General features: G+C 37.5%; 9 protein-coding genes and 1 non-coding gene across 10 annotated transcripts; 5 read left to right on the top strand and 5 right to left on the bottom strand.

Annotated features, from left to right (window-relative positions):
* Positions 1-4,412: 4,412 nt before the first annotated feature.
* Positions 4,413-4,531, bottom strand: LOC140449250 (5S ribosomal RNA). The gene has a single exon (XR_011951760.1). It is a non-coding gene; the product is annotated as a 5S ribosomal RNA (ribosomal RNA).
* Positions 4,532-4,823: 292 nt separating this feature from the next.
* LOC140448177 (histone H3) lies at positions 4,824-5,571 on the bottom strand. The gene has a single exon (XM_072541287.1). It carries the CDS (start codon positions 5,407-5,409, stop codon positions 4,999-5,001), a length of 411 nt encoding a protein of 136 aa, XP_072397388.1. The 5' UTR covers positions 5,410-5,571; the 3' UTR covers positions 4,824-4,998.
* A 43-nt stretch (positions 5,572-5,614) lies between these two features.
* On the top strand, positions 5,615-6,019 carry LOC140448183 (histone H4). Its single transcript, XM_072541294.1, has one exon. The coding sequence runs from the start codon at positions 5,660-5,662 to the stop codon at positions 5,969-5,971; it is 312 nt and encodes a 103-aa protein (XP_072397395.1). The 5' UTR covers positions 5,615-5,659; the 3' UTR covers positions 5,972-6,019.
* Positions 6,020-6,492: 473 nt separating this feature from the next.
* LOC140448179 (histone H2A) lies at positions 6,493-6,982 on the bottom strand. The gene has a single exon (XM_072541290.1). It carries the CDS (start codon positions 6,919-6,921, stop codon positions 6,547-6,549), a length of 375 nt encoding a protein of 124 aa, XP_072397391.1. The 5' UTR covers positions 6,922-6,982; the 3' UTR covers positions 6,493-6,546.
* A 5,398-nt stretch (positions 6,983-12,380) lies between these two features.
* LOC140448180 (histone H2B-like) lies at positions 12,381-12,866 on the top strand. Its single transcript, XM_072541291.1, has one exon. It carries the CDS (start codon positions 12,443-12,445, stop codon positions 12,812-12,814), a length of 372 nt encoding a protein of 123 aa, XP_072397392.1. The 5' UTR covers positions 12,381-12,442; the 3' UTR covers positions 12,815-12,866.
* Positions 12,867-14,583: 1,717 nt separating this feature from the next.
* LOC140448175 (uncharacterized) lies at positions 14,584-15,555 on the top strand. The gene has a single exon (XM_072541285.1). It carries the CDS (start codon positions 14,668-14,670, stop codon positions 15,415-15,417), a length of 750 nt encoding a protein of 249 aa, XP_072397386.1. The 5' UTR covers positions 14,584-14,667; the 3' UTR covers positions 15,418-15,555.
* A 385-nt stretch (positions 15,556-15,940) lies between these two features.
* On the bottom strand, positions 15,941-16,581 carry LOC140448176 (histone H3). Its single transcript, XM_072541286.1, has one exon. The coding sequence runs from the start codon at positions 16,404-16,406 to the stop codon at positions 15,996-15,998; it is 411 nt and encodes a 136-aa protein (XP_072397387.1). The 5' UTR covers positions 16,407-16,581; the 3' UTR covers positions 15,941-15,995.
* Positions 16,582-16,613: 32 nt separating this feature from the next.
* On the top strand, positions 16,614-17,032 carry LOC140448182 (histone H4). Its single transcript, XM_072541293.1, has one exon. The coding sequence runs from the start codon at positions 16,667-16,669 to the stop codon at positions 16,976-16,978; it is 312 nt and encodes a 103-aa protein (XP_072397394.1). The 5' UTR covers positions 16,614-16,666; the 3' UTR covers positions 16,979-17,032.
* Positions 17,033-17,523: 491 nt separating this feature from the next.
* On the bottom strand, positions 17,524-18,120 carry LOC140448178 (histone H2A). The gene has a single exon (XM_072541288.1). It carries the CDS (start codon positions 18,052-18,054, stop codon positions 17,680-17,682), a length of 375 nt encoding a protein of 124 aa, XP_072397389.1. The 5' UTR covers positions 18,055-18,120; the 3' UTR covers positions 17,524-17,679.
* A 121-nt stretch (positions 18,121-18,241) lies between these two features.
* Positions 18,242-18,727, top strand: LOC140448181 (histone H2B). The gene has a single exon (XM_072541292.1). It carries the CDS (start codon positions 18,306-18,308, stop codon positions 18,675-18,677), a length of 372 nt encoding a protein of 123 aa, XP_072397393.1. The 5' UTR covers positions 18,242-18,305; the 3' UTR covers positions 18,678-18,727.
* The last annotated feature ends 1,525 nt before the right edge of the window (positions 18,728-20,252 follow it).

Raw genomic sequence — 20,252 nt, 5'->3', positions numbered from 1 at the left:
GATCTTGGTGGTAGTAGCAAATACTCCAGCGAGGCGAGGCCCTGGAGGACTGAGGTGGATTCCCTGGGCATGGGAATTCAGCACTAGGAGCACTGGCAGGAGGTGAATCCGAAATAGGCAAAACAGGACGGTTTGATCAATTGACGCCAATATATTTACAGATTTTTAAATGCAATAATTTACTCACATTTGATGAACTGTGTATCGGTATATGTAGCTCTATGTGTATATTGCAATACATCATTGGAAAGGTCTTTTAATTGCCTGTTCAACCGTGGTAAAAGTTTTTTTCCCTTAAACATATTTCTCTTAAAGCAATCGGTTTTAAAATTAGGGATTTTTTTATTTTTCTTTTATGCACTGTACATCGTACGGATACGCTATGTTATATTGCAGTATATCATTTGAAAGGTCTTTTTAGTGTCTATCCAACCGTGGTAAAATTTTTCAGATTTACCAAAAAAAAAGTGTTAGTGAGTGCGGTAGGGCTCACACTGATGATGAAAAAAAAAAAAAAATTACATTTTCTAACTCCTACTTGCGAACCTAACCTACCAGTGAAAGAATTTTTCCCCTAAGTCCAGTAGTTTCCGAGATATCCGTTTTTTTTTTGGTTTTTGCTTCGCCATTTTAACACCCCAACCCCTAGAACCATCGTTTTGAAATAGTTGAAACATTTTTGTGCCCTGCATCGACCTGTGAAAGAATTTTTCCCCTAAGTCCAGTGGTTTCCAAGTTATCGAATTTTATTTTTTTTTTAGTTTTTCCCACTTTAAAAATTCCAGCCCCTGAAACCATCGTTTCTCAAATTATGCAATAACTTCAGTATATCAAAAGCCGATCTTTTAGAAGGTATTTTTCTAAAGGTCCTGTCTTCTAGTGACGTTGGAGACCACTTTGACCCATCTTATTCTATGCCCAGCAAAAATCCGTTCACTTTGCAAAAAATTTCCATTTTCCAGCATGAACAGTAAAGCAGGTCATCAAGGATTGTATTCATTAAATTCAATATATATATATAGGCTCAAAGGCCCAAGGCTTCAACGGTTTTCTTCCATTTCTTTCTATCTTGTGCTAAGTTTTTCCACTCTTGTACCCGCAGCGACTTCAGATCTTCTTTTGCCGACTCCAGCCATTTTCTTCGGGGGCGCCCATCTAATCGCGCCATTTCCCAGGGTAGAAATGAAGTTAATAACATCTACTACCGCCATTTGCCCTCGTCAAAATTAAATCAATATTATTACTCGGGCCATTCCACACACCAACCTCATATTAGGTTGATATAATCTAATCGCGCCATTTCCCAGGGTAGAAATGAAGTTAATAACATCTACTACCGCCATTTGCCCTCGTCAAAATTAAATCAATATTATTACTCGGGCCATTCCACACACCAACCTCATATTAGGTTGATATAATCTAATCGCGCCATTTCCCAGGGTAGAAATGAAATTAATAACATCTACTACCGCCATTTGCCCTCGTCAAAATTAAATCAGTATTATTACTCGGGCCATTCCACACACCAATCTCATATTATGTTGATATAATCTAATCGCGCCATTTCCCAGGGTAGAAATAAAATTAATAACATCTACTACCGCCATTTGCCCTCGTCAACATTAAATCAATATTATTACTCGGGCCATTCCACACACCAACCTCATATTAGGTTGATATAATCTAATCGCGCCATTTCCCAGGGTAGAAATGAAATTAATAACATCTACTACCGCCATTTGCCCTCGTCAAAATTAAATCAATATCATTAATCGGGCTGCTATTCCACACGCCATTCTCATATTAGGTTAATACCAGGGCAGATATTAAGTTAATAAAATCTAATACCGCCATTTACCTTCGTCGATATTAAATCAATATCATTACTCGGGCTATCGATCACACACTAACCTCACATTAGGTTAATATAATCTAATCGCGCCATTTCCCAGGCGCGATTAGAAGTTAATAACATCTGCTACCGCCATTTACCTTGGTCGATATTAAATCAATATCATTAATCGGGCTATTCTACACACCATCCTCATATTAATTTTTAATAATTACTCGCGAGATTCAATTCATTAAATTTAATATTTTGAAATCAGTTCACTGTACAAAAAATTTCAGTATTCCAGCCCGAAGAGTAAAGCAGGCCATCAACGATTAAATTTATCCAATTCAATATTTTGAAATCACTTCACTTTAGAAAAACTTTCAGTGTTCCAGCCTGAACAGTAAAGCAGGTCATCAAGTTATCATTAAATGATCGGCTTTTGACTAGCAGTATACACACTGTCGATAGTTTGCCGGAGGAGTTGGGCTTTAGAGGCATATATCCCGCATATATGTACTCTGATTACATTTTGTTTCGATTACGTATGAAACGCTTACTACTTATTGTAAACCAATCGTTTAACTGTATTTAATTGTACTTGTTTGTATTTTCTATGTACATAATTGTGTTTTATTATATTTAATTGTATTAAAAAGGTATTAAATTCAATATTTATTATAATTAATAGTATTAAAAATAAGAAATTTAGTAATTATTACGTACATTTTAAATTGAGAGTTCCAAAGTGTGCCACCTATCCAAAACTCTGTGAAGTATGGCTGAAAGTATTGCAACAGTAATTCACAATAAACACGAACAGATGGCGCTTATATTTATATAATCTAGTACAATTTAATATGCTTTGATATTTGAATTTAATACGGTTGGAGCCATACGAAAGCAAAACTATAGGCCGATCTTTTTAAAACGGATTTAATTCAATATTTCGAATATCATATTAAGTTTTAATAATTACTCGCGAGATTCAATTCATTAAATTTAATATTTTGAAATCAGTTCACTTTACAAAAAATTTCAGTATTCCAGCCCGAAGAGTAAAGCAGGCCATCAACGATTAAATTTATCCAATTCAATATTTTGAAATCACTTCACTTTAGAAAAACTTTCAGTGTTCCAGCCTGAACAGTAAAGCAGGTCATCAAGTTATCATTAAATGATCGGCTTTTGACTAGCAGTATACACACTGTCGATAGTTTGCCGGAGGAGTTGGGCTTTAGAGGCATATATCCCGCATATATGTACTCTGATTACATTTTGTTTCGATTACCTATGAAACGCTTACTACTTATTGTAAACCAATCGTTTAACTGTATTTAATTGTACTTGTTTGTATTTTCTATGTACATAATTGTGTTTTATTATATTTAATTGTATTAAAAAGGTATTAAATTCAATATTTATTATAATTAATAGTATTAAAAATAAGAAATTTAGTAATTATTACGTACATTTTAAATTGAGAGTTCCAAAGTGTGCCACCTATCCAAAACTCTGTGAAGTATGGCTGAAAGTATTGCAACAGTAATTCACAATAAACACGAACAGATGGCGCTTATATTTATATAATCTAGTACAATTTAATATGCTTTGATATTTGAATTTAATACGGTTGGAGCCATACGAAAGCAAAACTATAGGCCGATCTTTTTAAAACGGATTTAATTCAATATTTCGAATATCATATTAAGTTTTAATAATTACTCGCGAGATTCAATTCATTAAATTTAATATTTTGAAATCCGTTCACTTTACAAAAAATTTCAGTATTCCAGCCCGAAGAGTAAAGCAGGCCATCAAGGATTAAATTTATCCAATTCAATATTTTGAAATCACTTCACTTTAGAAAAACTTTCAGTGTTCCAGTCTGAACAGTAAAGCAGGTCATCAAGTTATCATTAAATGATCGGCTTTTGACTAGCAGTATACACACTGTCGATAGTTTGCCGGAGGAGTTGGGCTTTAGAGGCATATATCCCGCATATATGTACTCTGATTACATTTTGTTTCGATTACCTATGAAACGCTTACTACTTATTGTAAACCAATCGTTTAACTGTACTTGTTTGTATTTTCTATATACATAATTGTGTTTTATTATATTTAATTGTATTAAAAAGGTATTAAATTTAATATTTATTATACTTAATAGTATTAAAAATATTAAATTTAGTAATTATTACATACCATTTATATTTTAAATTGAGAGTTCCAAAGTGTGCCAGCTATCCAAAAGTCTGTGAAGTATGGCTGAAAGTATTACAACAGTAATTCACAATAAACACGAACAGATGGCGCTTATATTTATATAATCTAGTACAATTTAATATGCTTTGATATTTGAATTTAATACGGTTGGAGCCATACGAAAGCAAAACTATAGGCCGATCTTTTTAAAACGGATTTAATTCAATATTTCGAAAACCGCTAACATTTTATGCACTTCCATTCGCACGGTTATGGTGCAATAAATTCAGTAAAATGTGTAAGCGTTCGCTTTTTGTATAATGGATTTTTTATTATTAATAATATCAAAAATTAAAAAAGAAAAAAAGGAAGGCAACAACATGCGGTGTTCCCAAGCGGTCACCCATCCAAGTACTAACCGCACCCGACACTGCTTGACTTCGGTGATCGGACGAGAACCGGTATATTCAGTGTGGTATGGCCGTTGCCGATTATAAATGAAACAAATTGATATCAAAATGAATTAGGTGAGCAAATTATACAAACGATTAAGGACAGTTATGCTTTTTAAATCTTCTTTACCTACCTCTCCTACGTGAAATTAAACTTATGAGTTCTTCTCATCATATCAACTTGGAACATTAAATATATAATTAAGTATTCTAAATGTGAAAAAGATATCCTAAATATTAAAGGAGTAATTGGACTAATATATTCGAATTTTTAAAATTAAATGACCTTTTCAGTGCCACACACAAATTATATCTATTTATGTAAGAAAGTTCATATCTCCGATCAAGACTCAATTTTACCGAAAATATAACAAAATAAATCATATATAAATTCTTTGAAAAGTGAGTAACGGAAGTGAATAAGAGTGCTTTAGAAGAAATAATCTTACACACTCAGATATTTGTGGTTCTGAAAAGAACCGTTTTATAATATATTTTATTTGTTTACGCCCTTTCGCCCCTGATTCTCCTGGCTAGCTGAATGTCCTTTGGCATAATAGTGACTCTCTTGGCGTGAATAGCGCATAAATTGGTATCTTCAAACAAACCTACCAAATATGCTTCACTCGCTTCCTGTAAAGCCATAACTGCCGAACTCTGAAAACGTAAATCGGTTTTAAAATCTTGTGCGATTTCACGAACAAGGCGTTGGAAAGGTAGTTTTCTGATAAGTAATTCAGTACTTTTCTGGTAACGTCTAATTTCACGAAGAGCTACGGTACCTGGCCTGTAACGATGAGGTTTTTTAACTCCTCCAGTGGCAGGTGCACTCTTACGAGCAGCTTTGGTTGCTAACTGTTTACGTGGCGCTTTACCACCAGTAGATTTTCGGGCTGTTTGCTTTGTACGTGCCATTATTTCTCGCGTGCGTATACCGAGTTTTTCGTGCTACCTACCAGCTTATATACATAGGACATATGTGGCGATAAGGGAGGGGCAATCTTAATTTTTATTGGTCCACTAAATAATTTTTAATTGTAATCTTTTTAATACCATTGGTCGGTTTTCAATTTGGAGGCATGTCAATGACTGAAATTGCGGGTATAAAGCCTTAGGCATAGGCAGTTGTTTTTTCCAGAAAGTCGAAACTAATTTTACCCTAAAAATGACTGGACGTGGAAAAGGTGGTAAAGGTTTGGGAAAAGGTGGCGCTAAACGTCATCGTAAAGTATTACGTGATAACATCCAAGGTATTACCAAGCCTGCTATCAGAAGACTAGCTCGTCGCGGAGGAGTAAAACGTATTTCTGGTTTAATCTATGAGGAAACGAGAGGTGTATTGAAAGTATTTTTGGAGAACGTCATTAGAGATGCAGTTACCTATACTGAGCACGCCAAAAGGAAAACAGTAACTGCTATGGATGTTGTATATGCACTTAAACGGCAAGGTCGTACGTTATATGGTTTTGGTGGTTAATTGCTATGAATATGATTCTTAAAACAACGGTTCTTTTCAGAACCACAATTTATTGCAAATGTATAGAATTTCATTATTTACTATCATTCTTAAAACAATTTTAATGCATAGAAAATCATGCACGTACGTTTCACGATACTGACAATCTTTACAATAAAATCCCAAGAAAACTTGGTAATGTCTCCCGCATAGTATCCTTAAATATACTTCCCATCGATTGAAAAAACCAATGTGTCCCTTCTAGCTATACATACCGTCTTATACGAAAAGTTTTCATGAAAGCTCGTTCTATACTTAACGATATTTTAATGATGAATTGAAAGTAGTTCAAATATGCATGAGTTATCCCATTATATTATTTCAAAAACTAACAGAAATATTTTGATACTTATGAAATATATGTACATACGTTTGCCTATTGCTCGTTACATTTAACGCGTATTATAATTCAGCAAACGTATATAATCTACTTCTAAAAACAACGATACCGAATAGAATACTTTAAACTCACACGTGAAATATTGTGTGGCCCTGAAAAGGGCCGGGTTGTATAAAAAGGGAAAATAGTACAGCTCTTAGGCTTTCTTTTCTGTCTTCTTAGGTAACAGTACTGCTTGTATATTAGGCAAAACTCCACCTTGGGCAATGGTAACTCCTGAAAGCAATTTGTTTAATTCCTCGTCATTTCTTATAGCTAACTGTAAATGTCTTGGAATTATACGGGTCTTCTTGTTATCTCTCGCTGCGTTTCCTGCCAATTCCAAAACTTCAGCAGCTAGATATTCCATAACAGCTGCCAAGTATACAGGAGCTCCGGCACCAACTCTTTCGGCATAATTACCTTTCCTCAATAGACGATGAATACGACCTACCGGAAACTGTAAACCAGCACGATTTGATCGGGACTTTGCTTTTCCCTTAACTTTGCCTCCTTTACCACGTCCAGACATCTTTTAGATTTCTACTTGCGTTAATTTACCTTGGATATCAAGTAAAGACTGATCCCCTATAAAGTTAAATTGGCGATTTTTATATTATTTCTCAGACCAATCAGGTTTTCAGACCTATCGGTACGCAGGCAAGAGCTGGTGGGAGGGGCTTACGCCGTATTACTCATTTTATTATAAAAAAAAACTGAAAGTCGCGGAAGCTCACATTCCACTCGAGACACTCGCAGCGAACAGGTCACTGGCAACATACCAGTTCGCATACGGCGAATGTGAGCGGAAAAACCGATATTCCTAGCATAATATATAGGGATAAAGAAAAATTCAAACCAACCAATAGAGGGTAAAAAGAGCAATTCCAAACCAGAAAATCGACAACCACACAAGGAGAGTTCGAATAAAAGGTACGTTTACGGGAACACGTCACGGTGCGTCTTCGTGGGTAGTGGTCCTTTTAAAGCGGTGATACCGCTTATCTGGACGTCCCTCGAAGGCGCTCCTAGTTAGCTCGCGAAAGGTTCGATAAGTGCCTGACGAGCACTGCAGCGATTCCTACGAGGAGCAGGACATACTTACTCCAACAAGGTTCTCTTGTTGTCGACGGTGAGTCCGCCGTTGACTAATAGGAATCGCGGACAAAAAATCCGTTCTTTCACAAATTCTTTCCCACAAACGGGCCTGGCCCACGGAGCTATTAGGCACCTGAGGTGGAGACACCATCACCTCAGAGATGCCACCCCCCTCCAAGATGCCAAGCATGCCAACTTTGGACTCCCCCTCCCCCTCAATATTCACCGATTCGCCTGAAGATTTTCTCACCAGGCTATATGACATCATCCAGGAGGCCTACACAAGGTATCCTGACTACTCCTCCAGAATTTTTAGCGATCTGAATAAACTTAAACCAACCTTAAACACTAATGCCACCATCACCACCACGGACGACGAGGACTCCGATGGTAGTTGCGAGGATCCTTATCCTCTGCCTACTATCGTTGAGGAAACCTCCGACCCTGAAGCACCAGCCACTCCTCCCACTCCTAGACCTAGGACCCGCTCCAGGTCGAAGAGGATCAGGAGAACCAAAATTTCTAAGGCAACCTCCGAAACTTCAACCACAAATGTAGTCTCTCAGACTACAAAAACCTCCGCCACCAAACCATCAGCCCAAAAAGCCACTCCAGCCGCCGCCGCCCCAGCTAAAAGGGCCACAGTCGCCGCCACCATCGAGGTCCCTTCGACCTCACGCACCAAGCAACCTCCTAAAACCGCTGAGGCACCAACTGCCCCAGCCAAAGCCACCAAATCCTCCAGTTCGGAAGAACAGGCGAAGCAGCCACAACGCTTCACCTATAAAATACTAAATATTCCACAAACATATGACACACAAAGAAAGATCTTCCAGTTGGTCAATACCCAAGAGCTCTTCAAAGGTATCATGATCAACTTGAAGTTCGTACCTAAAGACCACTTGGCATATCTCGAGACGTCTAAGACGTTGAACATCCGAGATATGTCCAAGGTCTTGCAAAACCGAACTGGAGATCCCACTACCACAATTGAGCCTAAAAACTCACGCCAACGTTCCAACAAGCCACAAATAGACAAGCAGTCACCTTTTCATCTTGTCGTCACTGATGTCGACCCGACTATTTCAATCGAGGATCTAGCATTAAGCCTTAACGAAATGGAATATCCCTTCAAATCTTTACACAGAATCGTCTCCAAAAGGTTTAACAAACCTACAAGGCTAGTCCGCTTATTCCTCGACTCTGAGGAATACTACACAGATGCCTTGATCAACGGCATCTGCATTGATGGGTTGATCAGGCCCTGTGAAGCTCCTCACAATCCAAACATCATCCGCCCGGCCTCCAAATACTGCAGCAGATGCTGTCAGAGTGGCCACGAAATATCAGAATGCCAGAAAAGGCAAGCGACTTGTCCCAACTGCGGCAGCGGCGAGCACAAAAGCTCCGACTGCCCACAGATTAAGAATCCAAAATGCCCAAATTGCAAGGGCACACATGCAGCTTGGTCGCCAAGATGCCCCAAAAGGCAGGAGACACCTTCCTCGCACCAAGAGGCCAAACCTCTGACAGCTGAGCGTAGGATTCCTCCTGCGTCCCTTACAGCAGACGTCAGGTTGTGGATACAATTCACAACCACGCTGCTAATGAACATATTGCCAGACAGGAGAGAGACCATCGCCAAATACTCTTCTGACCTGTCAAGCAAGATGTTCGGGCACTCCATAGTGCCCACCGCAAGGAACAACAAGGTCGAAATGACCTTCGTCCCCCTCCAGTAAGCCGTCACATTCAACTGTGTAATAGGTACAGTCAACTGCGCGGGAGTCGGTCGCAAAAGAGCAATCCTCAAACACTTCCTTTTTACCCATCAGATTCAAGTCCTTTCCCTCATCGACACCCGCCTTAAGGCACCACCTAATTTTACAGGTTACAACATATTCCACCTGAACAAAAGCCAGGTCAGTCATGGCAATGGTCTTTTGATTCACCACACCATTCCTTCCTCACCACATACACCTCCTCCTCACATCCTAGACCAGCTCCGTGACGTCGATTACCTGGCAGTTGACCTTCACCTATCAAATAACATCAAAATTACGATAATATCCTACTACAAACATCCAAATATACCCCTCTCCCTACCTCTTGTCGAGTATTTTTCCACACTCGATAAGGCGGTATTAATGGGCGATCTAAACAGCAGGCATACTCAATTTGGTGATATTCACACAAATATCCCAGGCAGACAGCTCTCAGACCTTCTTCTAGAGCTGCCCATTTCTAGAATCACCAACAATGATGCAACGTTTTTCAATCACAACGGAATGTCCATCGTCGATCATATCTTATGCACGGATAGCCTGCTTGATAGGATCGATGACGAATGTTTCATAGGTGATTCAATAACGTCTGATCATCTTCCTCTTCTAGTCAAAACCGACTTCAATTTTCTCCCCCAAACAAGACCTGCAATCTATAGGATAAATTATCGTAAAGCAAATTGGGAACTATTTCAACAACATATCAACCATAACCTCCCAGAGTTAGGCAATATGTCAACGCACAATTTAGTTGACACAGGGATTTCCAAAGTTGAGGATCTTCTACGAGAAGCCTCAGCCCTGGCTATTCCAAAAACCAGATATAATCCATATACTCCAACTCTTCCACCGCACATCATCGCGAAAATCAAATCTAAACGTAAAATGCTCAGAGAGTATAAAAGATTCCGAGATCCACTTATCAAAACAGAGTACAACAGACTCTCGGCGGTTATAAGATTGGAGGTGAACAGGCTGAAACAACAACAGTGGATGCGTGTCACCTCTGACCTTGACTACCGAGATGGTGCTGCATTCTGGAATAAGCTCAAAGTCCTAACCAAGCAAAAAAGTCAGCCACGATCACATCTCATTGTTAATAACGTCATTCTCAACAATCCACAAGACAAGGCCGAAGCTTTCAAAGACACCTTACAGGCCACCCTCGTCTCCCCAAATAACCCTAATTTCAGCGAAAGATCCAAACGAGAAGCTGAAAGGAGAGTGGAAGATATATTCTACTACCCTCAGGCACATGACGGACCGCATCCTCACCCGATGATGGCCCCTGTGACTGAGGACACCGTCAGGCAGATGTGTAACATTGGTAAAAACACATCTCCTGGCCCAGATGGCATCCACAGAAGATGCCTCAAAAATCTTCCACAGAATATAATCCCGTTGCTTACAAATATCATCAATGCATCTCTAGCACTGTGCTACTTCCCTATTCCTTGGAAGGTAGCCAGTACAGTCATGATCCCAAAAAAAGGGAAAACCCTCACCAACCCTGAATCATACAGACCCATTTCTCTCTTGAGCACCCTAGGTAAAGTCTACGAGAGGATCCTTAAGGAGAGACTCGTAGAATTCCTAGACGCTCACCTCCTAATTCCAGATTACCAATTCGGATTCAGGGCTGGACACTCCACTCAAAATGCATTGGTAGAAGCAACAACCTTCATTTCACAATCAATTAACGAAAGGAAACACGTCATAGGCATATTCCTAGACGTCCAGAAGGCATTCGACCAGGTCTGGCACACAGGCCTGATTGAAAAGCTCCACCTTGCTGGACTGCCTACTCCTTTCGTTAAACTAATAAATTCCTATCTCTCTCATCGGACTATCAGGATCAAAATCGCTGATCATTTATCTACTCCATTCACTCCACAAGCTGGAGTGCCCCAGGGCTCAATACTTGCACCAATTTTATACACAGTATACAATAGTGACATCCCCCGACCACAGCAAGGCTCAGAGTCTCTTCTCCTGTTCGCTGATGATACGGCCATCCTCACCTCTGGGCTGCACAGGGAGGGTTTACAGCGGTCTGTATTCGAACGGTCTCAGCATTACCTGGACAGAGTCATGAAATGGTGCAACAAATGGAGGGTAACCATAAATCCCACCAAAACCCAAACAATTTTATTTAAATCTCCTTACTGTCAAGACGTCCGTGGCCGGATAACGCTTTTAGGAGAAGACCTCATCTTCAGGACCTCGGTTCTCTACTTGGGAGTTCGTTTTACGAGAACTCTCAATTGGAAGACCGACATCCAAGAAACCCTAGATAGGATGAGGCAGAGGTTTAACCTCCTGAAAGTGCTAGCCGGCAAACTGGGCGGGACATCTTCCAAAACTTTGTTGCACACATACAAGACCTTTGTCAGGCCGATAGTCGAATACAAGGCCTGCATCTACACCACCCTGAATGCACGTCAACTCACCGCCATCACGGCCACCGAACGTCGTATCTTGCGATACTGCATGAGGACGGATTGGTCGTATCCATCAGCCCACATTTATGTACTATCCAACATAACACCGATAAAGGACAGAATCCTAACCCTCAGCAGGAAGTATGTCCTAAGAACCATAGCTGGCTCGAACAACAGAGCAAAACAAACATTAAAGACACCTTGCAACCATAGAGGGCAAATACTCACCAGGCTTCCCTTAAAGAAAGTTCCATTTCCTCCAGCTAAACTTCTCCACAACACTGGACACGAACTTCCTGATGAGTATTTTGAAATTTTAGAATCATTCCCCATACAATATCGCAGGTAAAGACTGCGCGCCACAAACGCTGATAAAGAGCCGTTCCCATAAACTTGGCTGGTAACACCGAAGTACCTAAACTGGCATGCTTGGCAGCACCCATTTCCTCTTGTGCGCTTCTGGATCTTCTGAGATCACACACACACCTAGCCACCTTCAGCTACCCTCCTGCTTCTTAGTAGTCCACCACTTCCAACTCCACAAGCAAATTCTCACGCGATTGTCGTTTACCACACCCCCACAACTCCAAAAAAAAAAAAAAAAAACGGAGTTCCCATTCCTTGAAGAGGCTTAGGCCTAAACAAGGTTAAAACGGTCCTGTCTTGTCTGTCTTGTCGCGGAAGCTAGTTTTCGTCCGACTTTCAAAGAGTAAACGTCAATTTATTCGCAATGCCTCCTAAGACTAGTGGTAAAGCTGCTAAAAAAGCAGGAAAAGCTCAGAAGAACATTTCCAAGGCCGATAAGAAAAAGAAACGTAAGAGGAAGGAAAGTTATGCCATTTACATCTATAAAGTATTGAAACAAGTGCATCCTGATACTGGTATTTCCAGTAAGGCTATGAGTATCATGAACAGTTTTGTAAATGATATTTTTGAAAGAATTGCTGCTGAAGCTTCCCGTTTAGCTCATTACAATAAACGGTCAACAATTACAAGCAGAGAAATTCAAACCGCCGTACGTTTATTACTTCCAGGAGAATTAGCTAAACACGCCGTTAGTGAAGGTACCAAAGCTGTTACTAAATATACAAGTTCTAAGTAATTATAATATTTCCTTTTATAAATATAACAAACGGTTCTTTTCAGAGCCACAATTTTATGATTATGTGAGAAACGTTCAAATAATCTAACAACTAAAGAAGCTAATCGACTTCAAATTATTTTTTAACAAATATATAAATGCAAGCTGGTCACTCGATTGACTGAATCAGGTCGATTTGTATTACCAAGTAAAAAATTAAACCGGGTTAAAATTCTGTTGGTTCTACAATAGGTTTTAAATGGAAATTTAAAAATTCGGGACGCACCTTCGCCAAAATTTAGAGTCTGACTCACAACCAAAAAATAATTTCCAACTTCATGACCTGCTTTATATCCAGGCTGGAACACTGAACTTTTTTGTTAAGCCAATGGTTTTTTACGCCTCCGCCTAAATTTTGACTGACTAAATCAAAAATAATTTACAATCTTTTTCAATCAATTTATCTCCAGGCTGGAAGACAGAAGTTTCTTGTAAACTCAAGGTTTTCGGAATAGTGAATTTAATCTGTTTGTAAATTAATCTGCCTTCGATATATTTGAAACGATCGTATGTTTATTACTTCCGGGAGAATTAGCTATATACGCCAACAATGAAGGTACCGAAGTTCTAAGTAATTTTAATACTTCACCTTGTAACTACAACAAACGGCTCCTTCACTTTTAACAGTACTTATTGCTTAATACGAGGATTTTTTAATTAAAATATATGTGACCATTTAAAAATTTACAATATAGTTTCGTATGTTTTCTACGTTTTTGCGTTTCACAAAATATCTACTATACCTATATTTCGATTTTCGTTTTAGAAGGATGAGAATTGACACTCACAATGACTTTGTTGTTTTGCTATATTAGTGTAAAAACGTTCAAGATGGGAGGGGTCTATTTGAAAAACAAATATGTGTTTTATCGAAGTAATATTAATTGAAAAACAACAATAATTCAAATATAAACTGCATTAAATGTGATGGACGTAGTAGAAATTTCAAATTTGGGACTGAATAGATTTAATTATGAAAAGTAAAAGACAAGTGAATTATCCCATTAAAAGTAGGATTAAATATGGAAGTTTAATTAAACTTATAGTTCATTAAACATAATTTGTTAAACTTATTGTATTATTGTGAATGCTTATTCTTTGTTATTTTAACCTAATGTAAGTGTAGTGAACTCTTAGCCAAATAAAGTACTGTATAAGATAAACAATAGTGTTTGATATTGCATGATGATACAGGATATTTTTTTTTATTTTGTACCCATTATTAAATTTAATTTAAACACTACAAATTTGGAACTATCCTTAACATATGAAACATCATGACTGTCGATTATCAGCAACGAGGGTAGACATGCATAGTTAGATACGTATTTTACTCTGATACGGTTGATGTTTGCAATGTCTTGTACGGTGATTGCAAAAGCAGATAGTTGAAAATTTGTAAAAATAGTCTATATGGTAGATTTTCCTTATATATTGTTCAAATATTGAAAGGTAAAAGGCCAACAACTGGTCAGAAAGAACGTACCTAGTTTTTTGAGCCTTCCTAACAAGCTTGGGTAACCAGTTTTTGTATTCTTTTCCAATTTTTTATATTATTTAAAGAACGTTTTAAAGATTTTTTACCCTTTCTTATTTATATCTCGTTTTAAAAATAAAAAAATACCGTAAAAATGAAGTTGAAACACACACACATCTGGAATATTTGACTTTCTCGATTTTCTACTTATGTTTACCGTCCGGCCGACATTCGTTAAAAACCTTCGAAAATTTTGTAAGCGTTTAGTTTTCGCTCTTCAGTCAGTGAATCGTTACATACCGCATATTAACTTAAGATTGTTTATATCTACAACGAAATGGCAGATACAGAAAACCAATCATCAGCCGCTTCGGCTACGTCGGCATCTGGAACGCCACAAACATCTTCGCCATCCAAAAAGGAAAAGAAGGCAAAAAATCCACGGGCAAAACCTTCTCATCCTCCAACGTCTGAAATGGTGAACAATGCTATCAAAGGGCTCAAGGAAAGAGGTGGTTCTTCTCTTCAAGCTATCAAGAAGTATATTGCTGCAAATTACAAAGTAGATGCTGAAAAAGTTGCACCGTTCATCAAAAAATATTTAAAAGCTGCAGTTGCTACTGGATCATTGGTGCAAACAAAAGGAAAAGGCGCATCAGGATCTTTCAAGTTAGCGTCTACCTCATCGTCGTCTTCTGGATCTGCAAAGCCTAGTTCCGCAGAAAAAAAGAAAGCTGGAGGAACAACTAAACCGAAAAAAACTGCCGCCGCTGCCAAACGTTCTGCTGCAGGCGAAAAGGCAAAATCTGTAAAGAAAGTGACAAAGGCTAAAAAAGCCGCATCAAAGACAGAGAAAAAGCCGGCAAAGGCGAAGAAAGTTGAAAAGAAGTCAGCACCTAAAACTGCGTCATCTTCATCCGCAGTTCCGACTTCTGCAGAGGCCAAAGTAAAAACACCAACAAAAGCGAAGAAATCAAGTAAAGGCAGTCCTACGAAAAAACCAAAGGCACCTAAGCCAAAGACCGCCAAGGCTGCTGCAAGTTCACCAAAAGCTAGAAAAGCTGCTGCTCCTAAGAAGAAGAAGTAATTGGACTAATTAATATCTTCGAATTATTAAAAACAAATGGCCCTTTTCAGGGCCACAATTTATATCTACTTATGTAAGAAATTTCATATCTATGATTAAGAGCAATTTTACTAAAAAATATAAGTTAATTAATTTTAATTACTTTTAGAATCGTATTTAATATTCTCCTTTATTTACTCATTTTTAATACTTTCCATTATTCTTTCGCAATTAAATAAGCTTTTTGACGATTTATGTTGAAGCTAATTTTCATTAATATAAACAGAAATTTTCCTTACGCTATTTTATATTTTTCCATTTGTAAAGTTTCTTTAGTCAAACAAGCTTTTTAACTCAAAAAAGTAACGCCTAATTGTATATAATATTAAAAACGTATCTAATACTTATATTTGTCCACATATTTATTATAAGGTTATCCGTAATAAACAACCTCATTATAAATATATCAGAAAAAAACCTATAACATTAACTATGGTAAGGGGAGATGAATAAAAGTACTCTTAAAAGAAATAACCTTACACAAGCAGATATTTGTGGTTCTGAAAAGAACCGTTTTGTAATATGTCTTCTAAATTTGTTTATGCCCTTTCACCCCTGATTCTCCTGGCTAGCTGAATGTCCTTGGGCATAATAGTGACTCTCTTGGCGTGAATAGCGCATAAATTAGTATCTTCAAACAAACCTACCAAATATGCTTCACTAGCTTCCTGTAAAGCCATAACTGCCGAACTCTGAAAACGTAAATCGGTTTTAAAATCTTGTGCGATTTCACGAACAAGGCGTTGGAAAGGTAGTTTTCTGATAAGTAATTCAGTACTTTTCTGGTAACGTCTAATTTCACGAAGAGCTACGGTACCTGGCCTGTAACGATGAGGTTTTTTAACTCCTCCAGTGGCAGGTGCACTCTTACGAGCAGCTTTGGTTGCTAACTGTTTACGTGGTGCTTTACCACCAGTGGATTTTCGGGCTGTTTGCTTTGTACGTGCCATTATTTCTCGCGTATACTGAGCTTACAAATAAATTCCATTTTCGCCTTTTATACAATTTTATACCTGCGGGCTCAAGAGAGGGGCAATCTTAATTTTTATTGGTCGACTAAATAATTTTGCATTGTAATCTCTTTAATACCATTGGTCGGTTTTCGATTTGGAGGCGTGTCGTGTCAACGATTGAAAACACGATAAAACCATCGTCCGTCGTGAAACGACTTCAGTAACACAAGTACGTCGACACTTATTTTACCGTAAAAATGACTGGACGTGGAAAAGGTGGTAAAGGTTTGGGAAAAGGTGGCGCTAAACGTCATCGTAAAGTTTTGCGTGATAACATCCAAGGTATTACCAAGCCTGCTATCAGAAGATTGGCTCGTCGAGGAGGAGTAAAACGTATTTCTGGCTTAATCTATGAGGAAACGAGAGGTGTATTGAAAGTATTTTTGGAAAACGTTATTAGAGATGCTGTTACCTATACTGAACACGCCAAGAGGAAAACAGTAACTGCTATGGATGTTGTGTATGCACTTAAACGCCAAGGTCGTACTTTGTACGGTTTTGGTGGTTAATTTATAATAACACCATCAACTTATTTAAACAAACGGTTCTTTTCAGAGCCACAATTAATTGCTTATGTATAGAATTCATACTAAAACAATTTTTCAGGGAAACTTATCAGTAACTGTCTTATTTTTATTTGCTGTGTATTATTCCTAAATATATTTTTCACGCCGAATAGATGAATAAATTCGCTATACATATCATGCCTATGGCCTAGATATAACCAATTTTTTAATTTTTGTTTTGTAGCTACATGAAATATTCCACGAAAGTTGATTGAATGGTAGACTAAAGTGACTGAAATTTATCAGAACACATGCAACTACTTCAAAAAGTCCGTGCGTGTTTTTGTTACATTTAAAATTCAGTAATATGTGTGAAGTAAATGTATTCGTACCTTTAATAAATAAAGTGACAACATTCGTTTCGATATTTACGGCTTTGTGGCTGTTTAGGCCCGACACAAGTAGAAATATAGCACTATGAGCCAACGGGCGGATATAAAGGGCGTAAAGGGGACTATGTTCGGGCGTTTTATGACTAAAACTCAAAATTTAGTAATTGGCCACTTTATTATTAAAGTTGTGTATAATCTACAAAAAGTATTTTGAAATCAACTAACAAGCAGAATTAATATAACTCACACGTGAAATATTATGTGGCCCTGAAAAGGGCCGGGTTGTATAAAAAAGGGAAAATAGTACAGATCTTAAGCTTTCTTTTCGGTCTTCTTGGGTAGTAATACTGCTTGTATATTGGGCAATACTCCACCTTGGGCGATGGTAACTCCTGAAAGCAATTTGTTTAATTCCTCGTCATTTCTTATAGCTAACTGTAAATGTCTAGGAATTATACGGGTCTTCTTGTTATCTCTCGCTGCGTTTCCTGCCAATTCCAAAACTTCAGCAGCTAGATATTCCATAACAGCTGCCAAGTATACAGGAGCTCCGGCACCAACTCTTTCGGCATAATTGCCTTTCCTCAATAGACGATGAATACGACCTACCGGAAACTGTAAACCAGCACGATTTGATCGGGACTTTGCTTTTCCCTTAACTTTGCCTCCTTTACCACGTCCAGACATCTTTTAGATTTCTACTTGCGTTAATATACCTTGGATATCAAATGAAGACTGATCCCCTCAAAGTTAAAATGGCCACTTTTATATTATTTCTCGGACCAATCAGATTTTCAAAAAGATTAGGACGCGCGCAAGCGCTGGTGGGAGGGTCTTACGCCGATTACTCATTTGATGATAAAAGGCAAATTCAAAATTTAGCTCCGACTAGTTTTCGTTCGACTTTCAAAGAGTAAACGTCAATTTCTGTGTTCGAAATGCCTCCTAAGACTAGTGGTAAAGCTGCTAAAAAAGCAGGAAAAGCTCAGAAGAATATTTCCAAGACCGATAAGAAAAAGAAGCGTAAGAGGAAGGAAAGTTATGCCATTTACATCTATAAAGTATTGAAACAAGTGCATCCTGATACTGGTATTTCCAGTAAGGCTATGAGTATCATGAACAGTTTTGTAAATGATATTTTTGAAAGAATCGCTGCTGAAGCTTCTCGTTTAGCTCATTACAATAAACGGTCAACAATTACAAGCAGAGAAATTCAAACCGCCGTACGTCTATTACTTCCTGGAGAGTTAGCTAAACACGCCGTCAGTGAAGGTACCAAAGCTGTTACTAAATATACAAGTTCTAAGTAATCCCACTACTTCATCTTACAAATATAAAAAACGGTTCTTTTTAGAACCACAATTTTATGCGTATGTGAGAGACAAAAATCATTTATTCGGAATTAGTTAAGTTTCATTTAATATTGAGAGTTATACCGGCAAAAATTAAATTTGAACTGTCAGTTAAAAAAGTAATTGAGAGCAATACTTCCTAAGATTTGACTGGCATTTGCTACGAAGTTATAAATAGTAATTTTTTATCTTTTAGCCATTAATTTATTTAGACCAAAATAAAACTACGTATTGTAGATTCCGAAACGTATCTTTGAACGCTATAAATATAAGTATTCTCATTTGAATGCTGTAAAATTATTTAACCGATCGTTTTTTATATGGCATTAATAAAAATGAACTTCATAATATAATTTTATGTTTATTTTATACAAAACGAATTTTCTGATAATTATTGGTCTTCTAGGCGTGCTATCTTACACTGTGGACTGGAAGGATCTTCTATTACTTTGTCAAAATCTTTCAAGTTGAAAATTACTCCCCAAATTAATTTTAAACTAATTCTATCAAAGTTAGTATATCAATATTTTCTTCCCCGAGATTAATTATATCGCTTTACGAAGTATCCGGGTGTAACAGTAATCTACAATATACAGGTACGATAGATGGCGTCGCCTACTTTCGTCACCTATCAGAAGGTTCCTACCTGAAAGTACGTTAAGTATTGCTAAAATTGATGCGACAGTAACCTACAATATACCTACCGACAGACATACGATAGATGGCGCCCACTTTTGAAAATCGCACTTTTTAAAATAAATAGTTTTAAATTTATAGTAGAAAAAACGATGTTTTAAGTAATTTTTTTTTAATATTCCCAATTTATTTGGGAGGAAGGGGGAATTCAATTATTATTACTGAAATCATCAGAACTTTTTCTGCAAATATCAGAATGCCGCCTCTCACATCCACCTCAAAACAGATCCGCCCTGATCTAATAATGTTTATTACATTAGAAAAAGTCTATTCTATTATTTAAAAACAGTGTTCATGAGCATCTACACAGTACATGGTTATCAAGAGCAGTAACTAAAGAATGCCATTGTTATAAAAGAGTCATATTAACTTTTATTTCTTTCCGCTCATAGATATATTTTAATTCAGAACTGTTGGCCAGGTAAATATCAAAATAAATTTTAAATCGTACCTTTAACTACATAAATAAATTAATAATTAAATATTTAATAGACAATAACTATATCCTAAGGGGATTACTCTTCTAATTAAATTAAACGAATAGCAGAAAGCGTTTTAAGCGACTGAAAATGCAATGTAATATCGATTTTATTAATGTCTAATTCATTTAGTCTTTATTATTTAATTTATATACATTTATTTAATAATACTAAAAACCGGAATATATTTATTTACATATATTTTATATACAAACTGATCAAATCTAGCGAAGATCCCTCGTGACGTGACGTCACCGGTGTCTAGTCCGACTGGAAAGCCCCATCGATGTCGTAAAAAACGTAAACAAATATTACCGCTAGCCTAAACCGGAACTAGTCTCGGAATACACCTGTGCTC

This window comes from Diabrotica undecimpunctata, chromosome 8 (genome assembly GCF_040954645.1).
Source record: "Diabrotica undecimpunctata isolate CICGRU chromosome 8, icDiaUnde3, whole genome shotgun sequence".
NCBI lineage: Eukaryota > Metazoa > Arthropoda > Insecta > Coleoptera > Chrysomelidae > Diabrotica > Diabrotica undecimpunctata.
This window is presented reverse-complemented; position numbering and strand designations above follow the sequence as displayed.

Coding starts and splice junctions, on each gene's coding strand:
- LOC140448177 (XM_072541287.1), bottom strand. CDS start 5,409: ATGGCACGTACAAAGCAAACAGCCCGAAAATCTACTGGTGGTAAAGCG.
- LOC140448183 (XM_072541294.1), top strand. CDS start 5,660: ATGACTGGACGTGGAAAAGGTGGTAAAGGTTTGGGAAAAGGTGGCGCT.
- LOC140448179 (XM_072541290.1), bottom strand. CDS start 6,921: ATGTCTGGACGTGGTAAAGGAGGCAAAGTTAAGGGAAAAGCAAAGTCC.
- LOC140448180 (XM_072541291.1), top strand. CDS start 12,443: ATGCCTCCTAAGACTAGTGGTAAAGCTGCTAAAAAAGCAGGAAAAGCT.
- LOC140448175 (XM_072541285.1), top strand. CDS start 14,668: ATGGCAGATACAGAAAACCAATCATCAGCCGCTTCGGCTACGTCGGCA.
- LOC140448176 (XM_072541286.1), bottom strand. CDS start 16,406: ATGGCACGTACAAAGCAAACAGCCCGAAAATCCACTGGTGGTAAAGCA.
- LOC140448182 (XM_072541293.1), top strand. CDS start 16,667: ATGACTGGACGTGGAAAAGGTGGTAAAGGTTTGGGAAAAGGTGGCGCT.
- LOC140448178 (XM_072541288.1), bottom strand. CDS start 18,054: ATGTCTGGACGTGGTAAAGGAGGCAAAGTTAAGGGAAAAGCAAAGTCC.
- LOC140448181 (XM_072541292.1), top strand. CDS start 18,306: ATGCCTCCTAAGACTAGTGGTAAAGCTGCTAAAAAAGCAGGAAAAGCT.